General features: G+C 38.7%; 1 protein-coding gene across 1 annotated transcript in view; it reads left to right on the top strand.

The window, feature by feature from the left end:
- Positions 1–429: 429 nt before the first annotated feature.
- Positions 430–26,832, top strand: part of LOC119263279 (homeobox protein Meis1-like) — a 28,380-nt gene continuing 1,977 nt past the window's right edge. Inside the window, exons 1-5 of the mRNA XM_037538143.1 lie at positions 430–561; positions 2,907–2,983; positions 4,854–4,912; positions 5,020–5,109; positions 5,929–6,013. Coding sequence (XP_037394040.1) covers positions 532–561; positions 2,907–2,983; positions 4,854–4,912; positions 5,020–5,109; positions 5,929–5,987 — 315 coding nt within the window. The 5' untranslated portion in view covers positions 430–531 and the 3' untranslated portion in view covers positions 5,988–6,013. The remainder of the gene's footprint in view (positions 562–2,906; positions 2,984–4,853; positions 4,913–5,019; positions 5,110–5,928; positions 6,014–26,832) is intronic.

Here is a 26,832-nt window from a genome sequence, read left to right as displayed (position 1 = left end):
GCTGTGTATCTCTGACAGTCAGGAGATTATCTTCTAGTTCATAGACTGCTTTTAGTGTCCAACAGCATTTTAATCTGAGTTTTAATTTATTTTTCCTAATATTCCAGATAACCATTCTTACTGTGTTTGATGATGTGATTAATGTTTAGCTTGGGCTGTAGAACAGTGCTGGAGTAAGGCCGCTATGTGTGAGGAGCTGGGGTCAGAACCAGCTGACTGAGTGAGCTCTGCTCAGGGTTCAGTTCTTTGCTCTATAGCGCCTTAAACTGCAGCTCTTTCTGGGACTCATTATTCAGAAATGTACAGATCTTTTTCGAATGTCGAACTGAGGCAACCTGCCTAATTCAATCCTAATTGAATTCGTAATTCTCTCTCTCTCTGTCTCTCTCTCTCTCTCTCTCTCTCTCTCACTCTCTCTCTTTAGGAGACAGCCTAGAAAACAACTTAGCTTCTCCAGGAACAGATGAAGACGACCCAGATAAGAAACGGCAGAAGAAGCGAGGGATTTTTCCCAAAGTGGCGACCAACATCATGCGAGCCTGGCTCTTCCAGCACCTCACGGTAAGAAACTTCCAGCCTTTTGAATTAGTGCACTCTGTCGAACAGATGCAGCCATTTCAGTTTTTATTTGTATCAATGTCAATGTCAAATTTGCTTATAGAGTGCATTTAAAAGCAGCTGCTGACTGAATTGCTATAGGAAAACACATAAAACTGGCAATAAAAAACAACAATCAGTTAAAAAATAAATAAATAAATACAAACAGCAAGACTGTAACAACAACACGAAAGATGTGCAGCACTCACACTGAATTGAAACCGAAGTGTGTTTTTTCAGGATTTAAAAACAGCCTAGCATGCAGATCTAACTCATTCCAGAACTTGTGGACTATACATGAAAAAGCTCCTCTATGCTTTAACCTTGATTAACAACGAGTCAAGACACCGTCATCAATGGTTCTAGAACTCATGGTTCTGAATAGACTCATTGCCATGTTTTTTTAAGTATGTATCGCATTGTTATCTATTAAAAACAGACAAAATTGCTCTCCAGAACTTCCACATGCCCTCTTTGCTGTGCTCTAAAGGCCTCCTGCATCCCGGGTTTGCGCTAATTGTTCCCTTTTAACTCCTCTTTTCACAGAAAAATAAAGGCGCCTAATTGAATTATCCCCTCTTTCCTCACCCCGCTGCTCCTCAGACTCATTTGTTGAGTTTGTCCTACTGCAGGATGTGCTGACCCCCCTAAAAAAGTGTGAAGGGGCTTTGAATGGCCTCCTCCACAACACCCAGGCGATCATGCATTCGTTTGGGGCTGAGAAAGAAAGAAAAGGAGCTGGATTACGTTTTGTTCGGCTCTACTTTGAGCGCAGGGGGGCTATTTTTAGGGGAGAACTCTTTACATTCGGCCTTTAGCTCCATGTTTTCTGGCCTATTGAACAGCAACAATAAAGAGCCTCCTCCCAAAAAAAATCTGAATGGGAAAAAGAGAGGATTTCAGCAGTAAAGTAAAGCTGAATCAAGCCAGAAATGAAAAGTCATAACTGCGTGTATAGTTCATTACAATTCTAACTGCGTATATAATAGGGCTTTACAGTAATAACTGTGCATATAACAGTACATCGATGTTACAACTGTAAGTATATAACAGCACATTACAATATAACATTACATATAACAGTACATTGTTGTTATAATTATATGTATTTAACATCACATTATAGTACTAATTGTGTATATAACAGTGTTATAAGGGGTCAGAAACCATTCTGGTGGTGATCAGGAAACCAGGAGGAGTCATGACCTCCACTGTGAGGGGTCATCTGTGCATGTGGTGGGAGGTGATGTGTCACTGGGGTGCAAAGAAAGAGGTGGAGCTTACAGTCATTCATCAAAAGAATGACGGCCAACAAGCCAGGAGGTCAGCATGGAGCATCAGAAGGGCTAACATCAGGTCTAATCACTCAGAGAGAGCAAAGACAGATTTACAGGCCAAATCAGGGCCAGTGGGGGGCAGCAAGAGTCAGTGGGGTCCAGCAAAAGTCAGTGGGGGGCAGCAAGAGTCAGTGGGGGCCAATGAGGGTTAATGGAGGCCGGGAACAGCTAGTGAGTAAAGACAAGGGCTAGTGAAGGCCAGCAAGGGCTAGTGAGCAGAGATAAAGATAAGATTAGTAGAGACCAGTGGGTAAAAGCAAGGACTAGTGAGGCCAGCAAGGGCAAGAGGGTAAAGGCAAGGGGTAGTAGGTAAAGGCAAGAGCTAGGGGAGGCCAGCGAGTGCCAATGAGCAATGGCAAAGGCTAGTAGATAAAGACAAGGGCTAGTAAGGCCAACAAGGGCTGGAGGGTAAGGGCAAGGACAAATAGAGACCAGCAAGATCTAAAGCAATGGCCATTGGGGCAGCAAGTAGCCAGCAAATGGTTAAAGGCAAGAGTACTAGGGGCCAGCAAGGGCTAGTAGATAAAGACTTTGGCTACTGAGCTCAGCAAGGGCTGGTGGGCAAAGGCAAGGGCTAATGGGGCCAACTAATTCTAGAGGGCACTAGAAAGGGGTACTAGGGGTTAATATGGGCTACTGGGGCCCAGCATGTTCCAATAGGGACTAGTAAGGGCTAGTGGGGGCCAATAGGGGTCAAACTCCATTCACACCCACACAGAGCCCTCTACTGTGTCCCTTTCAGCTCCACACCATCATTTGTCAGCTAACATAAAAAACATCCCTTAACGGCAGACAGCACAGTAACGCTGTGGGGTAGCCCAGCAATGCTGATCACGTGACAGCAGAGGGAGGCCATCCTGCGTGATGACGTCACTTCCTCAGAATGATTTGTATTTGAATTGACTGTAATGTAAGTTATATTGTCTCCTATTGGTGACTGAATCCCTCACTCTCTCCCTGTCTCTCTCTCAGCACCCCTACCCCTCTGAAGAACAGAAGAAGCAGTTAGCTCAGGACACAGGCCTCACCATCTTACAAGTGAATAACTGGTGAGTGACCTTTGACCTCTGGCTCTTTTTGGCTGGATGAGGGGCATGGGCATTCTGCCGGCCCCCCTCTGGTTAATGCCACCACTTGACGGTGTTCAAGACCAATCATGTGAGACGACAGCAGCGGAGATGAGGATTAGCCACTGCTATGGTAACAAAACCTCCTCGAATAGTTTGTCCTGTGGGTCGCTCTCGTTAGCAGACTGTTGCAGAGCCTCGTTAACACACTGCGTTAAGCCTGAGCACCTCTGTGCTAACGTTACAGGGTGTGTTGAGTGTTGAGCACTGAGGACTCCCTGTAATATCAGCCACTTTGGAAACGCATAACTTAATGAAGTCACCTCATCAGAAAAAAATGTAAGCAACATGTAACACTGATAAAATAAATCAGAAGCCCAAAACCTTATATCATAATATATATATATATATATAAATGAACATATATTAAAGCTACAATAATGTACATTATTATACTTATTATTATTATATATTATTATAATAGTAATCTATAGTAATAATGAAGAAATGTCATTATATTGTGCACTTAATTTGGTTAAAAATTGAATAAAACCCCAAAATGTTGTAACTTGCCCAATAATGTAATACAGTGTCTGAACTGATAATGTAATAAGATTTGTACTGATAATGTAATACCTTCTTACATTATTGCAAAACCCTGAAAGTACCACTGTTGGCCCTCTCGTTGTGTCATTCTGTCGTGTGTGTGTGTGTGTGTGTGTGTGTGTGTGTGTGTGTGTGTGTGTGTGTGATATATATGTTTATTAAAGCATTTTTAGGCCACATGTTCAGTGGACAAGGGGAAAACTGTAATGTGCCCAGGAGATCAGATTAGTCTGTTTATGATTTATGTGCTCTTTTAGGCCATTTATAACTGTATTTCAGTTTAATTTGAATTTCCACATTTGCAACTAACACTATGAAAGTCATTACGAAGAATTTGTTTTATTATTTTTTAATTCATATTTAGTCATAGTTAAGTTCATCATGCACAGGTCTGGCAACCGCTGATCAAATTTCATGTTGTTGTTGATTAACTTAACACACCCTCCACGGAGAACGCACTTCTGCACACGTTAGTACGATATTACAGTATCATGGAAACACGCGCTTCTCTCACGTTATGTGAATATCATTTTCAAAATCTACTAGTTAAACTGAAAAAACACTCATTTTGTTTCTGTGAGGTCGTAAGAACCACTTCATTTACATAAATCTACCCTTTCAGCTTATAGCAGTGTTGCCCCGCCCACTCACACTGAAGCTATAAGGAGTGTTTTAGCCTGGACTGCTTTCTGAACTTTTCTGAAAGGCACACTTTAGGATCAGCCAATCAGAGCAGAGCACATTTGCTTATGTCAGTCATAATTAAATAGTGTGGATAAAGAGAGGCTGGAAAATGAATTATGACTATATTTGGTTCATAAAACCAAATAAAGAAAAAATGGGCCGTTTAATGTCCTGTGCAGAAGTTATGGCACATTTTATACTTTACATTGATTTTCTCTAATATGTTCAACTAAAAATTAAAATTTGTGTATTAAAACTATAAAACACTGTATTTAACTATGTTTATAATTGCTAAATTTCCTACTGGACCAATAAAGTATCTATCTATCTATCTATCTATCTATCTATCTATCTATCTATCTATCTATCTATCTATCTATCTATCTATCTATCTATCTATCTATGTTCTTTGCAGAAAGTTGTACTATTATTATTATCATCATTATTAACAATCTATTCCTTGATGTCTGTATTGATTCAGCTACACTGTAAATGATGGTCACCTTCGATGTACTCAGAGTTTGAATAAAGGTTGATTAACATCTTCTTTGGTTTGTTTCAGGTTTATTAACGCCAGGAGGAGGATAGTGCAGCCCATGATTGACCAGTCCAACCGAGCAGGTAGAGCTTCTTACACTTTCTCGCTTCCTCACTGATGCTCCCTCAGCTTCATTCCTGACCTGTTCAGCCTCTGATGGCCACATGTGTGCTCTTATTTTGCCATCTAGTGAACCAGGGAACTCCATACAGCCCAGACGGGCAGCCAATGGGGGGCTTCGTTCTGGACAGTCAGCAGCACATGGGCCTCCGACCTCCCGGTAAGCGTAACGCTTTCAGCCCTGTTCATAATTAAACAAAACATAGTAAGCAATCAAACCCATTACCGTCTGTATGCCGTACTACTGCTTATGCAAATGTAGCTCCACCCACAATCTGATTGGTCAAAAAGGATTAGTACATCTGACAACAGCACATTTTCCACCATCGCTGCATCTTCCCACGCTCATCACTGATTGCTAAGCAACAACAACAGGCGTTCCTTTAACAGGTGTTGTCATAGAAAAATTCATTTCTGTGATGTCACAAAAAGCAATGCAGTTTAGCACCGCCCATTCATGCTGAGCTTGAATTAGGAGTGTTTCAGTCTAGGCAGCTGATGAGAACGGGCTTCATTGCATATATCAGTCTTAATGGGTCCGTTTCATGTTTTGGGGCCTAGTTCACTGTTTTTGTGATGTCACAAAAAAAAACAACGCATTCACATATATCTGCTTGTTCAGCCTGCAGCAGCTGAGCCCTGCTCATTTACACTGAAGTTAAACCGGGACCAGGACCGCTTCCCATAGAAAGAAGCAGAATGCAAGGCAGCCAATCAGAACAGAGCTCATTTAAATATATCAGTCTCGAAATATATCAGTCTCAAATGCATAATGACTCAAACAGCCCAGAAAGGTGTGGGGAAATGGTCACGTCAAAATAAACATCATAAGTGGAAGTCAAATGTAGCTAGAGTGGAGGATAGGGGCTCTTTTAAGGCTCAGGAGCAGAAACCGCCTGTTTAATTTTCTGTGATAAGGTGAAAGATGTACTGCTTTCACTCAGGACTGAAGCAGCTGTTGTGTTCTGTGCTCTGGCAGGTCCAATGGGTGGCATGGGCATGAACATGGGAATGGACGGGCAGTGGCACTACATGTAACTCTCCACACCAGCGCTGTGAACGGGGTATGTATGAAGCATGGCTTCGCTCTTTTGCTCTCTCCTTTCTGCCGCCGTCTGCGGCTGGGAAATGTGATTAGATACTGGGGATAATATTCCTCCTTCTCCAGCCGCTGTCACTGACACTCTACAAATAAAGATGTATGGCAGGCCTGAGGCGGCGGGCAGCCTGAGCTTTATTTAATCCACACATACTCCAGCACCCAATGAGCCACGCTCTAATGACACTTACCTTGATTAATAGAGCTTTTTATATGGAAATAAGCACCATGTCCACGCCCCCCCCACACAGGGGCAATCACACCCGCATGCACGTTGCTAATAACAACCCCCTGGTCACATAATGAAGGGGGGGGTGACATACACACAGTCTGCTGTAGCTACATAAACTAAATCATTTTCACACTATTTCATCGAGATTTTCTTATAATTGAATTATCATTGAGCAGTTACTGAAACAGCTTCATGCCAAGAAATATTTCTCCATTTTTAATTCAGACTGCAGAAACACCATATGCTGATCAGCGCACTAAAGAGCGTGCTTCATTAACGCAGGCCGTTTAGTTGTGTGTGTGTGTGTGGGCGTGAATAAAGCCACAGCAGAGGGCAGTCTATAGAATTGCACACATCAGCTGGACATTAGGGTATCACATTGCACAATAATACTGAAAATATATCAGTATCGGCTGATAACTGTCAAAAAAAACTCATTCATTCATTTTACTGCGTTCATAATTCTACTGAAATCTCTATAATGCTGATTCAGGTTGTTTTATTCTCAGTGAATACATTTTATATATGAGGAGATGCTGGCAGTGGGTTAGGGTTCAGTGGCCAATAAGGCTTTCAACATAACAATTATCAGAGATATTGTTAAAAAAAAGGAACATAATGTGCATTTGCGTTTATGTCTCTGTGCATTTTCTATCTTAAATACAGTGAGTGCCTTTAAAGCTTTTAATGGCCTATTTCAGTTATTAAGTTGTGCTGGTCTGGTTTCTCCATCTGCGCCGCCTGACTTTTCAGACTAATTTCAAATTAAACAGACACCTTTGTCCTTAGTGTGAGTGTGTACCTGCATTTTTGCGCATAAAGAAATAATATAAATATAATAATTCCACATTTTCATGGTTAATCACATTTCTTTACTAAATCTGTGACTCTGGCATTGCACCATGAAGGTCACTTGGGATTTTCTTTATGGTGCAATATCCTGGCCCCTCTTTCATAAAAGCATGTCAAAATAAAAGCCTTTTGTTTTTAGTTGTGCTGCCTGACAAGTCAGAACTTGTGGACAAAGGTTTTTCAGTGAGTTGAGCAGTTCCCTAATTCTACAGCTGTTTTTCATTTGAAGGTTTTCTAAAATAAAATGATGCCAAAGTGTTTTATTTAGAATTTTATAGGACAAAATTTGATAGTTTACTTAATCAACATATATGGTTGGACGGCTGCACCAACTGACATTTTAGATGGAAAAAGAAACGTAAGACCTAAATTTAAGTGGATGTACTAATAATTGTTTCACAAAAAAGGTGTTGTTAAATGATTTTAGTTATGTCATGTACTTATTAAATTGTTTCAATTAAATTAATTGATTCATCCCTACTGTAAATTGATTCATACCTACTGAGATCACGTGTGCTTAAAAATTACAATATTAATAAAACTATAAAATGCATTTTATGAGGAAAAAGCGAAGAGATTGTACAGATGAAATGCCCTGGTATTGTTAGGGTGTTAGATGGTTGCTATAGTATTTTAAGCAGTTGTTAGGTGGTGGTAGGAGTCCCTAGGTTGTTGCTAGGGTGTGGCCAGGTAGTTGCTATGTCAACCTAGATGCTTGGTAAGCCATTGCTATGGTGATGGGATTTAATACAAATATTTCAAATATATATTCAGAATACAGAAATCAAGTATCTGTGTTGTTACATTTTGTAAAGACAGTATTCAGAATACAGTAACTTCTCCCATTATTAGATGAATGCTTTTAAAATACAAATCACAAATCAATGTGATCAGTTATTAATCTCAGTGTTACTGAGCTCTGCTAAAGCCTGAGTAGACTGATAAATCAATGTGATCAGTTATTAATCTCAGAGTTACTGAGCTCTGCTAAAGCCTGAGTAGACTGATAAATCAATGTGATCAGTTATTAATCTCAGCGTTACTGAGCTCTGCTAAAGCTTGAGTAGACTGATAAATCAATGTGATCAGTTATTAATCTCAGTGTTACTGAGCTCTGCTAAAGCCTGAGTAGACTGATAAATCAATGTGATCAGTTATTAATCTCAGCGTTACTGAGCTCTGCTAAAGTCTGAGTAGACTGATAAATCAATGTGATCAGTTATTAATCTCACCGTTACTGAGCTCTGCTAAAGCCTGAGTAGACTGATAAATCAATGTGATCAGTTATTAATCTCAGAGTTACTGAGCTCTGCTAAAGCCTGAGTAGACTGATAAATCAATGTGATCGGTTATTAATCTCAGTGTTACTGAGCTCTGCTAAAGCCTGAGTAGACTGATAAATCAATGTGATCAGTTATTAATCTCAGCGTTACTGAGCTCTGCTAAAGCCTGAGTAGACTGATAAATCAATGTGATCAGTTATTAATCTCAGTGTTACTGAGCTCTGCTAATGTCTGAGTAGACTGATAAATCAATGTGATCGGTTATTAATCTCAGAGTTACTGAGCTCTGCTAAAGCTTGAGTAGACTGATAAATCAATGTGATCAGTTATTAATCTCAGAGTTACTGAGCTCTGCTAAAGCCTGAGTAGACTGATAAATCAATGTGATCAGTTATTAATCTCAGTGTTACTGAGCTCTGCTAAAGCCTGAGTAGACTGATAAATCAATGTGATCAGTTATTAATCTCAGTGTTACTGAGCTCTGCTAAAGTCTGAGTAGACTGATAAATCAATGTGATCGGTTATTAATCTCAGCGTTACTGAGCTCTGCTAAAGCCTGAGTAGACTGATAAATCAATGTGATCAGTTATTAATCTCAGCATTACTGAGCTCTGCTAAAGCCTGAGTAGACTGATAAATCAATGTGATCAGTTATTAATCTCAGCGTTACTGAGCTCTGCTAAAGCCTGAGTAGACTGATAAATCAATGTGATCAGTTATTAATCTCAGCATTACTGAGCTCTGCTAAAGTCTGAGTAGACTGATAAATCAATGTGATCAGTTATTAATCTCAGCGTTACTGAGCTCTGCTAAAGTCTGAGTAGACTGATAAATCAATGTGATCAGTTATTAATCTCACCGTTACTGAGCTCTGCTAAAGCCTGAGTAGACTGATAAATCAATGTGATCGGTTATTAATCTCAGCGTTACTGAGCTCTGCTAAAGTCTGAGTAGACTGATAAATCAATGTGATCGGTTATTAATCTCAGCGTTACTGAGCTCTGCTAAAGCCTGAGTAGACTGATAAATCAATGTGATCGGTTATTAATCTCAGTGTTACTGAGCTCTGCTAAAGCCTGAGTAGACTGATAAATCAATGTGATCGGTTATTAATCTCAGTGTTACTGAGCTCTGCTAAAGCCTGAGTAGACTGATAAATCAATGTGATCGGTTATTAATCTCAGTGTTACTGAGCTCTGCTAAAGCCTGAGTAGACTGATAAATCAATGTGATCGGTTATTAATCTCAGTGTTACTGAGCTCTGCTAAAGCCTGAGTAGACTGATAAATCAATGTGATCAGTTATTAATCTCAGCGTTACTGAGCTCTGCTAAAGCCTGAGTAGACTGATAAATCAATGTGATCAGTTATTAACCTCAGCGTTACTGAGCTCTGCTAAAGTCTGAGTAGACTGATAAATCAATGTGATCGGTTATTAATCTCAGTGTTACTGAGCTCTGCTAAAGCCTGAGTAGACTGATAAATCAATGTGATCGGTTATTAATCTCAGCGTTACTGAGCTCTGCTAAAGCCTGAGTAGACTGATAAATCAATGTGATCGGTTATTAATCTCAGCGTTACTGAGCTCTGCTAAAGCCTGAGTAGACTGATAAATCAATGTGATCAGTTATTAATCTCAGCGTTACTGAGCTCTGCTAAAGCCTGAGTAGACTGATAAATCAATGTGATCAGTTATTAATCTCAGCATTACTGAGCTCTGCTAAAGCCTGAGTAGACTGATAAATCAATGTGATCAGTTATTAATCTCAGTGTTACTGAGCTCTGCTAAAGCCTGAGTAGACTGATAAATCAATGTGATCAGTTATTAATCTCAGCGTTACTGAGCTCTGCTAAAGTCTGAGTAGACTGATAAATCAATGTGATCAGTTATTAATCTCACCGTTACTGAGCTCTGCTAAAGCCTGAGTAGACTGATAAATCAATGTGATCAGTTATTAATCTCAGAGTTACTGAGCTCTGCTAAAGCTTGAGTAGACTGATAAATCAATGTGATCAGTTATTAATCTCAGAGTTACTGAGCTCTGCTAAAGCCTGAGTAGACTGATAAATCAATGTGATCAGTTATTAATCTCAGTGTTACTGAGCTCTGCTAAAGCCTGAGTAGACTGATAAATCAATGTGATCAGTTATTAATCTCAGTGTTACTGAGCTCTGCTAAAGTCTGAGTAGACTGATAAATCAATGTGATCGGTTATTAATCTCAGCGTTACTGAGCTCTGCTAAAGCCTGAGTAGACTGATAAATCAATGTGATCAGTTATTAATCTCAGCATTACTGAGCTCTGCTAAAGCCTGAGTAGACTGATAAATCAATGTGATCAGTTATTAATCTCAGTGTTACTGAGCTCTGCTAAAGCCTGAGTAGACTGATAAATCAATGTGATCAGTTATTAATCTCAGCGTTACTGAGCTCTGCTAAAGTCTGAGTAGACTGATAAATCAATGTGATCAGTTATTAATCTCACCGTTACTGAGCTCTGCTAAAGCCTGAGTAGACTGATAAATCAATGTGATCGGTTATTAATCTCAGCGTTACTGAGCTCTGCTAAAGTCTGAGTAGACTGATAAATCAATGTGATCTGTTATTAATCTCAGCGTTACTGAGCTCTGCTAAAGCCTGAGTAGACTGATAAATCAATGTGATCGGTTATTAATCTCAGTGTTACTGAGCTCTGCTAAAGCCTGAGTAGACTGATAAATCAATGTGATCGGTTATTAATCTCAGTGTTACTGAGCTCTGCTAAAGCCTGAGTAGACTGATAAATCAATGTGATCGGTTATTAATCTCAGTGTTACTGAGCTCTGCTAAAGCCTGAGTAGACTGATAAATCAATGTGATCGGTTATTAATCTCAGTGTTACTGAGCTCTGCTAAAGCCTGAGTAGACTGATAAATCAATGTGATCAGTTATTAATCTCAGCGTTACTGAGCTCTGCTAAAGCCTGAGTAGACTGATAAATCAATGTGATCAGTTATTAACCTCAGCGTTACTGAGCTCTGCTAAAGTCTGAGTAGACTGATAAATCAATGTGATCGGTTATTAATCTCAGTGTTACTGAGCTCTGCTAAAGCCTGAGTAGACTGATAAATCAATGTGATCGGTTATTAATCTCAGCGTTACTGAGCTCTGCTAAAGCCTGAGTAGACTGATAAATCAATGTGATCGGTTATTAATCTCAGCGTTACTGAGCTCTGCTAAAGCCTGAGTAGACTGATAAATCAATGTGATCAGTTATTAATCTCAGCGTTACTGAGCTCTGCTAAAGCCTGAGTAGACTGATAAATCAATGTGATCGGTTATTAATCTCAGTGTTACTGAGCTCTGCTAAAGCCTGAGTAGACTGATAAATCAATGTGATCAGTTATTAATCTCAGTGTTACTGAGCTCTGCTAAAGCCTGAGTAGACTGATAAATCAATGTGATCGGTTATTAATCTCAGTGTTACTGAGCTCTGCTAAAGCCTGAGTAGACTGATAAATCAATGTGATCGGTTATTAATCTCAGTGTTACTGAGCTCTGCTAAAGCCTGAGTAGACTGATAAATCAATGTGATCGGTTATTAATCTCAGTGTTACTGAGCTCTGCTAAAGCCTGAGTAGACTGATAAATCAATGTGATCAGTTATTAATCTCAGCGTTACTGAGCTCTGCTAAAGCCTGAGTAGACTGATAAATCAATGTGATCAGTTATTAACCTCAGCGTTACTGAGCTCTGCTAAAGTCTGAGTAGACTGATAAATCAATGTGATCGGTTATTAATCTCAGTGTTACTGAGCTCTGCTAAAGCCTGAGTAGACTGATAAATCAATGTGATCGGTTATTAATCTCAGCGTTACTGAGCTCTGCTAAAGCCTGAGTAGACTGATAAATCAATGTGATCTGTTATTAATCTCAGCGTTACTGAGCTCTGCTAAAGCCTGAGTAGACTGATAAATCAATGTGATCAGTTATTAATCTCAGCGTTACTGAGCTCTGCTAAAGCCTGAGTAGACTGATAAATCAATGTGATCAGTTATTAATCTCAGCATTACTGAGCTCTGCTAAAGCCTGAGTAGACTGATAAATCAATGTGATCAGTTATTAATCTCAGTGTTACTGAGCTCTGCTAAAGCCTGAGTAGACTGATAAATCAATGTGATCAGTTATTAATCTCAGCGTTACTGAGCTCTGCTAAAGTCTGAGTAGACTGATAAATCAATGTGATCAGTTATTAATCTCACCGTTACTGAGCTCTGCTAAAGCCTGAGTAGACTGATAAATCAATGTGATCAGTTATTAATCTCAGAGTTACTGAGCTCTGCTAAAGCTTGAGTAGACTGATAAATCAATGTGATCAGTTATTAATCTCAGAGTTACTGAGCTCTGCTAAAGCCTGAGTAGACTGATAAATCAATGTGATCAGTTATTAATCTCAGTGTTACTGAGCTCTGCTAAAGCCTGAGTAGACTGATAAATCAATGTGATCAGTTATTAATCTCAGTGTTACTGAGCTCTGCTAAAGCCTGAGTAGACTGATAAATCAATGTGATCAGTTATTAACCTCAGCGTTACTGAGCTCTGCTAAAGTCTGAGTAGACTGATAAATCAATGTGATCGGTTATTAATCTCAGTGTTACTGAGCTCTGCTAAAGCCTGAGTAGACTGATAAATCAATGTGATCGGTTATTAATCTCAGCGTTACTGAGCTCTGCTAAAGCCTGAGTAGACTGATAAATCAATGTGATCGGTTATTAATCTCAGCGTTACTGAGCTCTGCTAAAGCCTGAGTAGACTGATAAATCAATGTGATCAGTTATTAATCTCAGCGTTACTGAGCTCTGCTAAAGCCTGAGTAGACTGATAAATCAATGTGATCAGTTATTAATCTCAGCATTACTGAGCTCTGCTAAAGCCTGAGTAGACTGATAAATCAATGTGATCAGTTATTAATCTCAGTGTTACTGAGCTCTGCTAAAGCCTGAGTAGACTGATAAATCAATGTGATCAGTTATTAATCTCAGCGTTACTGAGCTCTGCTAAAGTCTGAGTAGACTGATAAATCAATGTGATCAGTTATTAATCTCACCGTTACTGAGCTCTGCTAAAGCCTGAGTAGACTGATAAATCAATGTGATCAGTTATTAATCTCAGAGTTACTGAGCTCTGCTAAAGCTTGAGTAGACTGATAAATCAATGTGATCAGTTATTAATCTCAGAGTTACTGAGCTCTGCTAAAGCCTGAGTAGACTGATAAATCAATGTGATCAGTTATTAATCTCAGTGTTACTGAGCTCTGCTAAAGCCTGAGTAGACTGATAAATCAATGTGATCAGTTATTAATCTCAGTGTTACTGAGCTCTGCTAAAGTCTGAGTAGACTGATAAATCAATGTGATCGGTTATTAATCTCAGCGTTACTGAGCTCTGCTAAAGCCTGAGTAGACTGATAAATCAATGTGATCAGTTATTAATCTCAGCGTTACTGAGCTCTGCTAAAGTCTGAGTAGACTGATAAATCAATGTGATCGGTTATTAATCTCAGCGTTACTGAGCTCTGCTAAAGCCTGAGTAGACTGATAAATCAATGTGATCAGTTATTAATCTCAGCGTTACTGAGCTCTGCTAAAGCCTGAGTAGACTGATAAATCAATGTGATCAGTTATTAATCTCAGTGTTACTGAGCTCTGCTAAAGCCTGAGTAGACTGATAAATCAATGTGATCAGTTATTAATCTCAGCGTTACTGAGCTCTGCTAAAGTCTGAGTAGACTGATAAATCAATGTGATCAGTTATTAATCTCACCGTTACTGAGCTCTGCTAAAGCCTGAGTAGACTGATAAATCAATGTGATCGGTTATTAATCTCAGCGTTACTGAGCTCTGCTAAAGTCTGAGTAGACTGATAAATCAATGTGATCGGTTATTAATCTCAGCGTTACTGAGCTCTGCTAAAGCCTGAGTAGACTGATAAATCAATGTGATCGGTTATTAATCTCAGTGTTACTGAGCTCTGCTAAAGCCTGAGTAGACTGATAAATCAATGTGATCGGTTATTAATCTCAGTGTTACTGAGCTCTGCTAAAGCCTGAGTAGACTGATAAATCAATGTGATCGGTTATTAATCTCAGTGTTACTGAGCTCTGCTAAAGCCTGAGTAGACTGATAAATCAATGTGATCAGTTATTAATCTCAGCGTTACTGAGCTCTGCTAAAGCCTGAGTAGACTGATAAATCAATGTGATCAGTTATTAACCTCAGCGTTACTGAGCTCTGCTAAAGTCTGAGTAGACTGATAAATCAATGTGATCGGTTATTAATCTCAGTGTTACTGAGCTCTGCTAAAGCCTGAGTAGACTGATAAATCAATGTGATCGGTTATTAATCTCAGCGTTACTGAGCTCTGCTAAAGCCTGAGTAGACTGATAAATCAATGTGATCGGTTATTAATCTCAGCGTTACTGAGCTCTGCTAAAGCCTGAGTAGACTGATAAATCAATGTGATCAGTTATTAATCTCAGCGTTACTGAGCTCTGCTAAAGCCTGAGTAGACTGATAAATCAATGTGATCGGTTATTAATCTCAGTGTTACTGAGCTCTGCTAAAGCCTGAGTAGACTGATAAATCAATGTGATCAGTTATTAATCTCAGTGTTACTGAGCTCTGCTAAAGCCTGAGTAGACTGATAAATCAATGTGATCGGTTATTAATCTCAGTGTTACTGAGCTCTGCTAAAGCCTGAGTAGACTGATAAATCAATGTGATCGGTTATTAATCTCAGCGTTACTGAGCTCTGCTAAAGCCTGAGTAGACTGATAAATCAATGTGATCAGTTATTAATCTCAGCGTTACTGAGCTCTGCTAAAGCCTGAGTAGACTGATAAATCAATGTGATCGGTTATTAATCTCAGTGTTACTGAGCTCTGCTAAAGCCTGAGTAGACTGATAAATCAATGTGATCAGTTATTAATCTCAGTGTTACTGAGCTCTGCTAAAGCCTGAGTAGACTGATAAATCAATGTGATCAGTTATTAATCTCAGCGTTACTGAGCTCTGCTAAAGTCTGAGTAGACTGATAAATCAATGTGATCGGTTATTAATCTCAGCGTTACTGAGCTCTGCTAAAGCCTGAGTAGACTGATAAATCAATGTGATTGGTTATTAATCTCAGCGTTACTGAGCTCTGCTAAAGCCTGAGTAGACTGATAAATCAATGTGATCGGTTATTAATCTCAGCGTTACTGAGCTCTGCTAAAGCCTGAGTAGACTGATAAATCAATGTGATCGGTTATTAATCTCAGTGTTACTGAGCTCTGCTAAAGCCTGAGTAGACTGATAAATCAATGTGATCGGTTATTAATCTCAGTGTTACTGAGCTCTGCTAAAGCCTGAGTAGACTGATAAATCAATGTGATCAGTTATTAATCTCAGTGTTACTGAGCTCTGCTAAAGCCTGAGTAGACTGATAAATCAATGTGATCAGTTATTAATCTCAGAGTTACTGAGCTCTGCTAAAGTCTGAGTAGACTGATAAATCAATGTGATCGGTTATTAATCTCAGTGTTACTGAGCTCTGCTAAAGCCTGAGTAGACTGATAAATCAATGTGATCGGTTATTAATCTCAGCGTTACTGAGCTCTGCTAAAGTCTGAGTAGACTGATAAATCAATGTGATCGGTTATTAATGTCAGCGTTACTGAGCTCTGCTAAAGTCTGAGTAGACTGATAAATCAATGTGATCGGTTATTAATCTCAGCGTTACTGAGCTCTGCTAAAGCCTGAGTAGACTGATAAATCAATGTGATCAGTTATTAATCTCAGTGTTACTGAGCTCTGCTAAAGCCTGAGTAGACTGATAAATCAATGTGATCGGTTATTAATCTCAGTGTTACTGAGCTCTGCTAAAGCCTGAGTAGACTGATAAATCAATGTGATCGGTTATTAATCTCAGTGTTACTGAGTTCTGCTAAAGTCTGAGTAGACTGATAAATCAATGTGATCAGTTATTAATCTCAGTGTTACTGAGCTCTGCTAAAGCCTGAGTAGACTGATAAATCAATGTGATCGGTTATTAATCTCAGTGTTACTGAGCTCTGCTAAAGTCTGAGTAGACTGATAAATCAATGTGATCAGTTATTAATCTCAGTGTTACTGAGTTCTGCTAAAGCCTGAGTAGACTGATAAATCAATGTGATCGGTTATTAATCTCAGTGTTACTGAGCTCTGCTAAAGTCTGAGTAGACTGATAAATCAATGTGATCAGTTATTAATCTCAGTGTTACTGAGTTCTGCTAAAGCCTGAGTAGACTGATAAATCAATGTGATCAGTTATTAATCTCAGTGTTACTGAGTTCTGCTAAAGCCTGAGTAGACTGATAAATCAATGTGATCAGTTATTAATCTCAGTGTTACTGAGTTCTGCTAAAGCCTGAGTAGACTGATAAATCAATGTGATCGGTTATTAATCTCAGTGTTACTGAGCTCTGCTAAAGTCTGAGTAGACTGATAAATCAATGTGATCGGTTATTAATCTCAGCGTTACTGAGCTCTGCTAAAGTCTGAGTAGACTGATAAATCAATGTGATCAGTTATTAATCTCAGTGTTACTGAGTTCTGCTAAAGTCTGAGTAGACTGATAAATCAATGTGATCAGTTATTAATCTCAGCGTTACTGAGCTCTGCTAAAGCCTGAGTAGACTGATAAATCAATGTGATCGGTTATTAATCTCAGCGTTACTGAGCTCTGCTAAAGCGTGAGTAGACTGATAAATCAATGTGATCGGTTATTAATCTCAGCGTTACTGAGCTCTGCTAAAGCCTGAGTAGACTGATAAATCAATGTGATCAGTTATTAATCTCAGCGTTACTGAGCTCTGCTAAAGCCTGAGTAGACTGATAAATCAATGTGATCGGTTATTAATCTCAGCGTTACTGAGCTCTGCTAAAGCCTGAGTAGACTGATAAATCAATGTGATCGGTTATTAATCTCAGTGTTACTGAGCTCTGCTAAAGCCTGAGTAGACTGATAAATCAATGTGATCGGTTATTAATCTCAGTGTTACTGAGCTCTGCTAAAGCCTGAGTAGACTGATAAATCAATGTGATCAGTTATTAATCTCAGCGTTACTGAGCTCTGCTAAAGCCTGAGTAGACTGATAAATCAATGTGATCGGTTATTAATCTCAGCGTTACTGAGCTCTGCTAAAGCCTGAGTAGACTGATAAATCAATGTGATCGGTTATTAATCTCAGCATTACTGAGCTCTGCTAAAGCCTGAGTAGACTGATAAATCAATGTGATCAGTTATTAATCTCAGTGTTACTGAGCTCTGCTAAAGCCTGAGTAGACTGATAAATCAATGTGATCAGTTATTAATCTCAGTTTTACTGAGCTCTGCTAAAGCCTGAGTAGACTGATAAATCAATGTGATCAGTTATTAATCTCAGTGTTACTGAGTTCTGCTAAAGTCTGAGTAGACTGATAAATCAATGTGATCGGTTATTAATCTCAGTGTTACTGAGTTCTGCTAAAGTCTGAGTAGACTGATAAATCAATGTGATCGGTTATTAATCTCAGCGTTACTGAGCTCTGCTAAAGCCTGAGTAGACTGATAAATCAATGTGATCGGTTATTAATCTCAGCATTACTGAGCTCTGCTAAAGCCTGAGTAGACTGATAAATCAATGTGATCAGTTATTAATCTCAGTGTTACTGAGCTCTGCTAAAGTCTGAGTAGACTGATAAATCAATGTGATCAGTTATTAATCTCAGTGTTACTGAGCTCTGCTAAAGCCTGAGTAGACTGATAAATCAATGTGATCAGTTATTAATCTCAGTTTTACTGAGCTCTGCTAAAGCCTGAGTAGACTGATAAATCAATGTGATCAGTTATTAATCTCAGTGTTACTGAGTTCTGCTAAAGTCTGAGTAGACTGATAAATCAATGTGATCGGTTATTAATCTCAGTGTTACTGAGTTCTGCTAAAGTCTGAGTAGACTGATAAATCAATGTGATCGGTTATTAATCTCAGCGTTACTGAGCTCTGCTAAAGCCTGAGTAGACTGATAAATCAATGTGATCGGTTATTAATCTCAGCATTACTGAGCTCTGCTAAAGCCTGAGTAGACTGATAAATCAATGTGATCAGTTATTAATCTCAGTGTTACTGAGCTCTGCTAAAGTCTGAGTAGACTGATAAATCAATGTGATCAGTTATTAATCTCAGTGTTACTGAGCTCTGCTAAAGCCTGAGTAGACTGATAAATCAATGTGATCAGTTATTAATCTCAGCGTTACTGAGCTCTGCTAAAGCCTGAGTAGACTGATAAATCAATGTGATCGGTTATTAATCTCAGTGTTACTGAGCTCTGCTAAAGCCTGAGTAGACTGATAAATCAATGTGATCAGTTATTAATCTCAGCGTTACTGAGCTCTGCTAAAGCCTGAGTAGACTGATAAATCAATGTGATCAGTTATTAATCTCAGCATTACTGAGCTCTGCTAAAGTCTGAGTAGACTGATAAATCAATGTGATCGGTTATTAATCTCAGTGTTACTGAGCTCTGCTAAAGCCTGAGTAGACTGATAAATCAATGTGATCGGTTATTAATCTCAGCGTTACTGAGCTCTGCTAAAGCCTGAGTAGACTGATAAATCAATGTGATCAGTTATTAATCTTAGTGTTACTGAGTTCTGCTAAAGCCTGAGTAGACTGATAAATCAATGTGATCAGTTATTAATCTCAGTGTTACTGAGTTCTGCTAAAGTCTGAGTAGACTGATAAATCAATGTGATCAGTTATTAATCTCAGAGTTACTGAGCTCTGCTAAAGCCTGAGTAGACTGATAAATCAATGTGATCGGTTATTAATCTCAGCGTTACTGAGCTCTGCTAAAGCCTGAGTAGACTGATAAATCAATGTGATCAGTTATTAATCTCAGCGTTACTGAGCTCTGCTAAAGCCTGAGTAGACTGATAAATCAATGTGATCAGTTATTAATCTCAGTGTTACTGAGTTCTGCTAAAGTCTGAGTAGACTGATAAATCAATGTGATCGGTTATTAATCTCAGTGTTACTGAGTTCTGCTAAAGTCTGAGTAGACTGATAAATCAATGTGATCAGTTATTAATCTCAGAGTTACTGAGCTCTGCTAAAGCCTGAGTGGACTGATAAATCAATGTGATCGGTTATTAATCTCAGCGTTACTGAGCTCTGCTAAAGCCTGAGTAGACTGATAAATCAATGTGATCGGTTATTAATCTCAGCATTACTGAGCTCTGCTAAAGTCTGAGTAGACTGATAAATCAATGTGATCAGTTATTAATCTCAGTGTTACTGAGCTCTGCTAAAGTCTGAGTAGACTGATAAATCAATGTGATCAGTTATTAATCTCAGTGTTACTGAGCTCTGCTAAAGCCTGAGTAGACTGATAAATCAATGTGATCAGTTATTAATCTCAGCGTTACTGAGCTCTGCTAAAGCCTGAGTAGACTGATAAATCAATGTGATTGGTTATTAATCTCAGCGTTACTGAGCTCTGCTAAAGCCTGAGTAGACTGATAAATCAATGTGATCGGTTATTAATCTCAGCGTTACTGAGCTCTGCTAAAGTCTGAGTAGACTGATAAATCAATGTGATCAGTTATTAATCTCAGTGTTACTGAGTTCTGCTAAAGCCTGAGTAGACTGATAAATCAATGTGATCAGTTATTAATCTCAGTGTTACTGAGTTCTGCTAAAGCCTGAGTAGACTGATAAATCAATGTGATCAGTTATTAATCTCAGTGTTACTGAGTTCTGCTAAAGCCTGAGTAGACTGATAAATCAATGTGATCGGTTATTAATCTCAGTGTCACTGAGCTCTGCTAAAGCCTGAGTAGACTGATAAATCAATGTGATCGGTTATTAATCTCAGTGTTACTGAGCTCTGCTAAAGTCTGAGTAGACTGATAAATCAATGTGATCGGTTATTAATCTCAGCGTTACTGAGCTCTGCTAAAGTCTGAGTAGACTGATAAATCAATGTGATCAGTTATTAATCTCAGTGTTACTGAGTTCTGCTAAAGTCTGAGTAGACTGATAAATCAATGTGATCGGTTATTAATCTCAGCGTTACTGAGCTCTGCTAAAGCCTGAGTAGACTGATAAATCAATGTGATCGGTTATTAATCTCAGCGTTACTGAGCTCTGCTAAAGCCTGAGTAGACTGATAAATCAATGTGATCGGTTATTAATCTCAGCGTTACTGAGCTCTGCTAAAGCCTGAGTAGACTGATAAATCAATGTGATCAGTTATTAATCTCAGCGTTACTGAGCTCTGCTAAAGCCTGAGTAGACTGATAAATCAATGTGATCGGTTATTAATCTCAGCGTTACTGAGCTCTGCTAAAGCCTGAGTAGACTGATAAATCAATGTGATCGGTTATTAATCTCAGTGTTACTGAGCTCTGCTAAAGCCTGAGTAGACTGATAAATCAATGTGATCGGTTATTAATCTCAGTGTTACTGAGCTCTGCTAAAGCCTGAGTAGACTGATAAATCAATGTGATCAGTTATTAATCTCAGCGTTACTGAGCTCTGCTAAAGCCTGAGTAGACTGATAAATCAATGTGATCAGTTATTAATCTCAGCGTTACTGAGCTCTGCTAAAGCCTGAGTAGACTGATAAATCAATGTGATCAGTTATTAATCTCAGCGTTACTGAGCTCTGCTAAAGCCTGAGTAGACTGATAAATCAATGTGATCAGTTATTAATCTCAGTGTTACTGAGCTCTGCTAAAGCCTGAGTAGACTGATAAATCAATGTGATCGGTTATTAATCTCAGCGTTACTGAGCTCTGCTAAAGCCTGAGTAGACTGATAAATCAATGTGATCGGTTATTAATCTCAGCGTTACTGAGCTCTGCTAAAGCCTGAGTAGACTGATAAATCAATGTGATCGGTTATTAATCTCAGCATTACTGAGCTCTGCTAAAGCCTGAGTAGACTGATAAATCAATGTGATCAGTTATTAATCTCAGCGTTACTGAGCTCTGCTAAAGCCTGAGTAGACTGATAAATCAATGTGATCGGTTATTAATCTCAGTGTTACTGAGCTCTGCTAAAGCCTGAGTAGACTGATAAATCAATGTGATCAGTTATTAATCTCAGCATTACTGAGCTCTGCTAAAGTCTGAGTAGACTGATAAATCAATGTGATCGGTTATTAATCTCAGTGTTACTGAGCTCTGCTAAAGCCTGAGTAGACTGATAAATCAATGTGATTGGTTATTAATCTCAGCGTTACTGAGCTCTGCTAAAGCCTGAGTAGACTGATAAATCAATGTGATCGGTTATTAATCTCAGCGTTACTGAGCTCTGCTAAAGCCTGAGTAGACTGATAAATCAATGTGATCGGTTATTAATCTCAGCGTTACTGAGCTCTGCTAAAGCCTGAGTAGACTGATAAATCAATGTGATCGGTTATTAATCTCAGCGTTACTGAGCTCTGCTAAAGCCTGAGTAGACTGATAAATCAATGTGATCGGTTATTAATCTCAGCGTTACTGAGCTCTGCTAAAGCCTGAGTAGACTGATAAATCAATGTGATCGGTTATTAATCTCAGTGTTACTGAGCTCTGCTAAAGCCTGAGTAGACTGATAAATCAATGTGATCAGTTATTAATGTCAGCATTACAGAGCTCTGCTAAAGTCTGAGTAGACTGATAAATCAATGTGATCAGTTATTAATCTCCGTGTTACTGAGCTCTGCTAAAGCCTGAGTAGACTGATAAATCAATGTGATCAGTTATTAATGTCAGCGTTACTGAGCTCTGCTAAAGCCTGAGTAGACTGATAAATCAATGTGATCGGTTATTAATCTCAGCGTTACTGAGCTCTGCTAAAGCCTGAGTAGACTGATAAATCAATGTGATCGGTTATTAATCTCAGCGTTACTGAGCTCTGCTAAAGCCTGAGTAGACTGATAAATCAATGTGATCAGTTATTAATCTCAGCGTTACTGAGCTCTGCTAAAGCCTGAGTAGACTGATAAATCAATGTGATCGGTTATTAATCTCAGTGTTACTGAGCTCTGCTAAAGTCTGAGTAGACTGATAAATCAATGTGATCGGTTATTAATCTCAGCGTTACTGAGCTCTGCTAATGTCTGAGTAGACTGATAAATCAATGTGATCAGTTATTAATCTCAGTGTTACTGAGCTCTGCTAAAGCCTGAGTAGACTAATAAATCAATGCGATCGGTTATTAATCTCAGTGTTACTGAGCTCTGCTAAAGCCTGAGTAGACTGATAAATCAATGTGATCAGTTATTAATCTCAGCGTTACTGAGCTCTGCTAAAGCCTGAGTAGACTGATAAATCAATGTGATCAGTTATTAATCTCAGTGTTACTGAGTTCTGCTAAAGTCTGAGTAGACTGATAAATCAATGTGATCAGTTATTAATCTCAGAGTTACTGAGCTCTGCTAAAGCCTGAGTAGACTGATAAATCAATGTGATCGGTTATTAATCTCAGCGTTACTGAGCTCTGCTAAAGCCTGAGTAGACTGATAAATCAATGTGATCGGTTATTAATCTCAGCGTTACTGAGCTCTGCTAAAGTCTGAGTAGACTGATAAATCAATGTGATCAGTTATTAATCTCAGTGTTACTGAGCTCTGCTAAAGCCTGATTAGACTGATAAATCAATGTGATCAGTTATTAATCTCAGCGTTACTGAGCTCTGCTAAAGCCTGAGTAGACTGATAAATCAATGTGATCAGTTATTAATCTCAGCGTTACTGAGCTCTGCTAAAGCCTGAGTGGACTGATAAATCAATGTGATCGGTTATTAATCTCAGCGTTACTGAGCTCTGCTAAAGTCTGAGTAGACTGATAAATCAATGTGATCGGTTATTAATCTCAGCATTACTGAGCTCTGCTAAAGCCTGAGTAGACTGATAAATCAATGTGATCAGTTATTAATCTCAGTGTTACTGAGCTCTGCTAAAGTCTGAGTAGACTGATAAATCAATGTGATCAGTTATTAATCTCAGTGTTACTGAGCTCTGCTAAAGCCTGAGTAGACTGATAAATCAATGTGATCAGTTATTAATCTCAGCGTTACTGAGCTCTGCTAAAGCCTGAGTAGACTGATAAATCAATGTGATCGGTTATTAATCTCAGTGTTACTGAGCTCTGCTAAAGCCTGAGTAGACTGATAAATCAATGTGATCAGTTATTAATCTCAGCATTACTGAGCTCTGCTAAAGTCTGAGTAGACTGATAAATCAATGTGATCGGTTATTAATCTCAGTGTTACTGAGCTCTGCTAAAGCCTGAGTAGACTGATAAATCAATGTGATTGGTTATTAATCTCAGCGTTACTGAGCTCTGCTAAAGCCTGAGTAGACTGATAAATCAATGTGATCGGTTATTAATCTCAGCGTTACTGAGCTCTGCTAAAGCCTGAGTAGACTGATAAATCAATGTGATCGGTTATTAATCTCAGCGTTACTGAGCTCTGCTAAAGCCTGAGTAGACTGATAAATCAATGTGATCGGTTATTAATCTCAGCGTTACTGAGCTCTGCTAAAGCCTGAGTAGACTGATAAATCAATGTGATCGGTTATTAATCTCAGTGTTACTGAGCTCTGCTAAAGCCTGAGTAGACTGATAAATCAATGTGATCGGTTATTAATCTCAGTGTTACTGAGCTCTGCTAAAGCCTGAGTAGACTGATAAATCAATGTGATCAGTTATTAATGTCAGCATTACAGAGCTCTGCTAAAGTCTGAGTAGACTGATAAATCAATGTGATCAGTTATTAATCTCCGTGTTACTGAGCTCTGCTAAAGCCTGAGTAGACTGATAAATCAATGTGATCAGTTATTAATGTCAGCGTTACTGAGCTCTGCTAAAGCCTGAGTAGACTGATAAATCAATGTGATCGGTTATTAATCTCAGCGTTACTGAGCTCTGCTAAAGCCTGAGTAGACTGATAAATCAATGTGATCGGTTATTAATCTCAGCGTTACTGAGCTCTGCTAAAGCCTGAGTAGACTGATAAATCAATGTGATCAGTTATTAATCTCAGCGTTACTGAGCTCTGCTAAAGCCTGAGTAGACTGATAAATCAATGTGATCGGTTATTAATCTCAGTGTTACTGAGCTCTGCTAAAGTCTGAGTAGACTGATAAATCAATGTGATCAGTTATTAATCTCAGCGTTACTGAGCTCTGCTAAAGCCTGAGTAGACTGATAAATCAATGTGATCGGTTATTAATCTCAGTGTTACTGAGCTCTGCTAAAGCCTGAGTAGACTGATAAATCAATGTGATCGGTTATTAATCTCAGTGTTACTGAGCTCTGCTAAAGCCTGAGTAGACTGATAAATCAATGTGATCAGTTATTAATCTCAGCGTTACTGAGCTCTGCTAAAGCCTGAGTAGACTGATAAATCAATGTGATCGGTTATTAATCTCAGTGTTACTGAGCTCTGCTAAAGCCTGAGTAGACTGATAAATCAATGCGATCAGTTATTAATCTCAGTGTTACTGAGCTCTGCTAAAGCCTGAGTAGACTGATAAATCAATGTGATCGGTTATTAATCTCAGTGTTACTGAGCTCTGCTAAAGTCTGAGTAGACTGATAAATCAATGTGATCAGTTATTAATCTCAGCGTTACTGAGCTCTGCTAAAGTCTGAGTAGACTGATAAATCAATGTGATCGGTTATTAATCTCAGCGTTACTGAGCTCTGCTAAAGTCTGAGTAGACTGATAAATCAATGTGATCAGTTATTAATCTCAGTGTTACTGAGCTCTGCTAAAGCCTGAGTAGACTGATAAATCAATGTGATCAGTTATTAATCTCAGCGTTACTGAGCTCTGCTAAAGCCTGAGTAGACTGATAAATCAATGTGATCAGTTATTAGTTTCAGCGTTACTGAGCTCTGCTAAAGTCTGAGTAGACTGATAAATCAATGTGATCAGTTATTAATCTCAGTGTTACTGAGCTCTGCTAAAGCCTGAGTAGACTGATAAATCAATGTGATCAGTTATTAATCTCAGCGTTACTGAGCTCTGCTAAAGCCTGAGTAGACTGATAAATCAATGTGATCAGTTATTAGTTTCAGCGTTACTGAGCTCTGCTAAAGCCTGAGTAGACTGATAAATCAATGTGATCAGTTATTAATCTCAGTGTTACTGAGCTCTGCTAAAGTCTGAGTAGACTGATAAATCAATGTGATCGGTTATTAATCTCAGCGTTACTGAGCTCTGCTAAAGCCTGAGTAGACTGATAAATCAATGTGATCGGTTATTAATCTCAGCGTTACTGAGCTCTGCTAAAGCCTGAGTAGACTGATAAATCAATGTGATCAGTTATTAATCTCAGCGTTACTGAGCTCTGCTAAAGCCTGAGTAGACTGATAAATCAATGTGATCAGTTATTAATCTCAGCGTTACTGAGCTCTGCTAAAGCCTGAGTAGACTGATAAATCAATGTGATCAGTTATTAATCTCAGCGTTACTGAGCTCTGCTAAAGCCTGAGTAGACTGATAAATCAATGTGATCGGTTATTAATCTCAGCGTTACTGAGCTCTGCCAAAGTCTGAGTAGACTGATAAATCAATGTGATCGGTTATTAATCTCAGCGTTACTGAGCTCTGCTAAAGCCTGAGTAGACTGATAAATCAATGTGATCGGTTATTAATCTCAGCGTTACTGAGCTCTGCTAAAGTCTGAGTAGACTGATAAATCAATGTGATCAGTTATTAATCTCAGTGTTACTGAGCTCTGCTAAAGTCTGAGTAGACTGATAAATCAATGTGATCAGTTATTAATCTCAGTGTTACTGAGCTCTGCTAAAGTCTGAGTAGACTGATAAATCAATGTGATCAGTTATTAATCTCAGTCTTACTGAGTTCTGCTAAAGCCTGAGTAGACTGATAAATCAATGTGATCGGTTATTAATCTCAGCTTTACTGAGCTCTGCTAAAGTCTGAGTAGACTGATAAATCAATGTGATCAGTTATTAATCTCAGTCTTACTGAGTTCTGCTAAAGCCTGAGTAGACTGATAAATCAATGTGATCAGTTATTAATCTCAGTGTTACTGAGCTCTGCTAAAGTCTGCGTAGACTGATAAATCAATGTGATCAGTTATTAATCTCAGTGTTACTGAGCTCTGCTAAAGCCTGAGTAGACTGATAAATCAATGTGATCAGTTATTAATCTCAGCGTTACTGAGCTCTGCTAAAGTCTGAGTAGACTGATAAATCAATGTGATCAGTTATTAATCTCAGAGTTACTGAGCTCTGCTAAAGCCTGAGTAGACTGATAAATAAATGTGATCAGTTATTAATCTCAGCGTTACTGAGCTCTGCTAAAGCCTGAGTAGACTGATAAATCAATGTGATCAGTTATTAATCTCAGAGTTACTG

This window comes from Pygocentrus nattereri, chromosome 4 (genome assembly GCF_015220715.1).
Source record: "Pygocentrus nattereri isolate fPygNat1 chromosome 4, fPygNat1.pri, whole genome shotgun sequence".
In the NCBI taxonomy this organism is placed as follows: Eukaryota; Metazoa; Chordata; class Actinopteri; order Characiformes; family Serrasalmidae; genus Pygocentrus; species Pygocentrus nattereri.
This window is presented reverse-complemented; position numbering and strand designations above follow the sequence as displayed.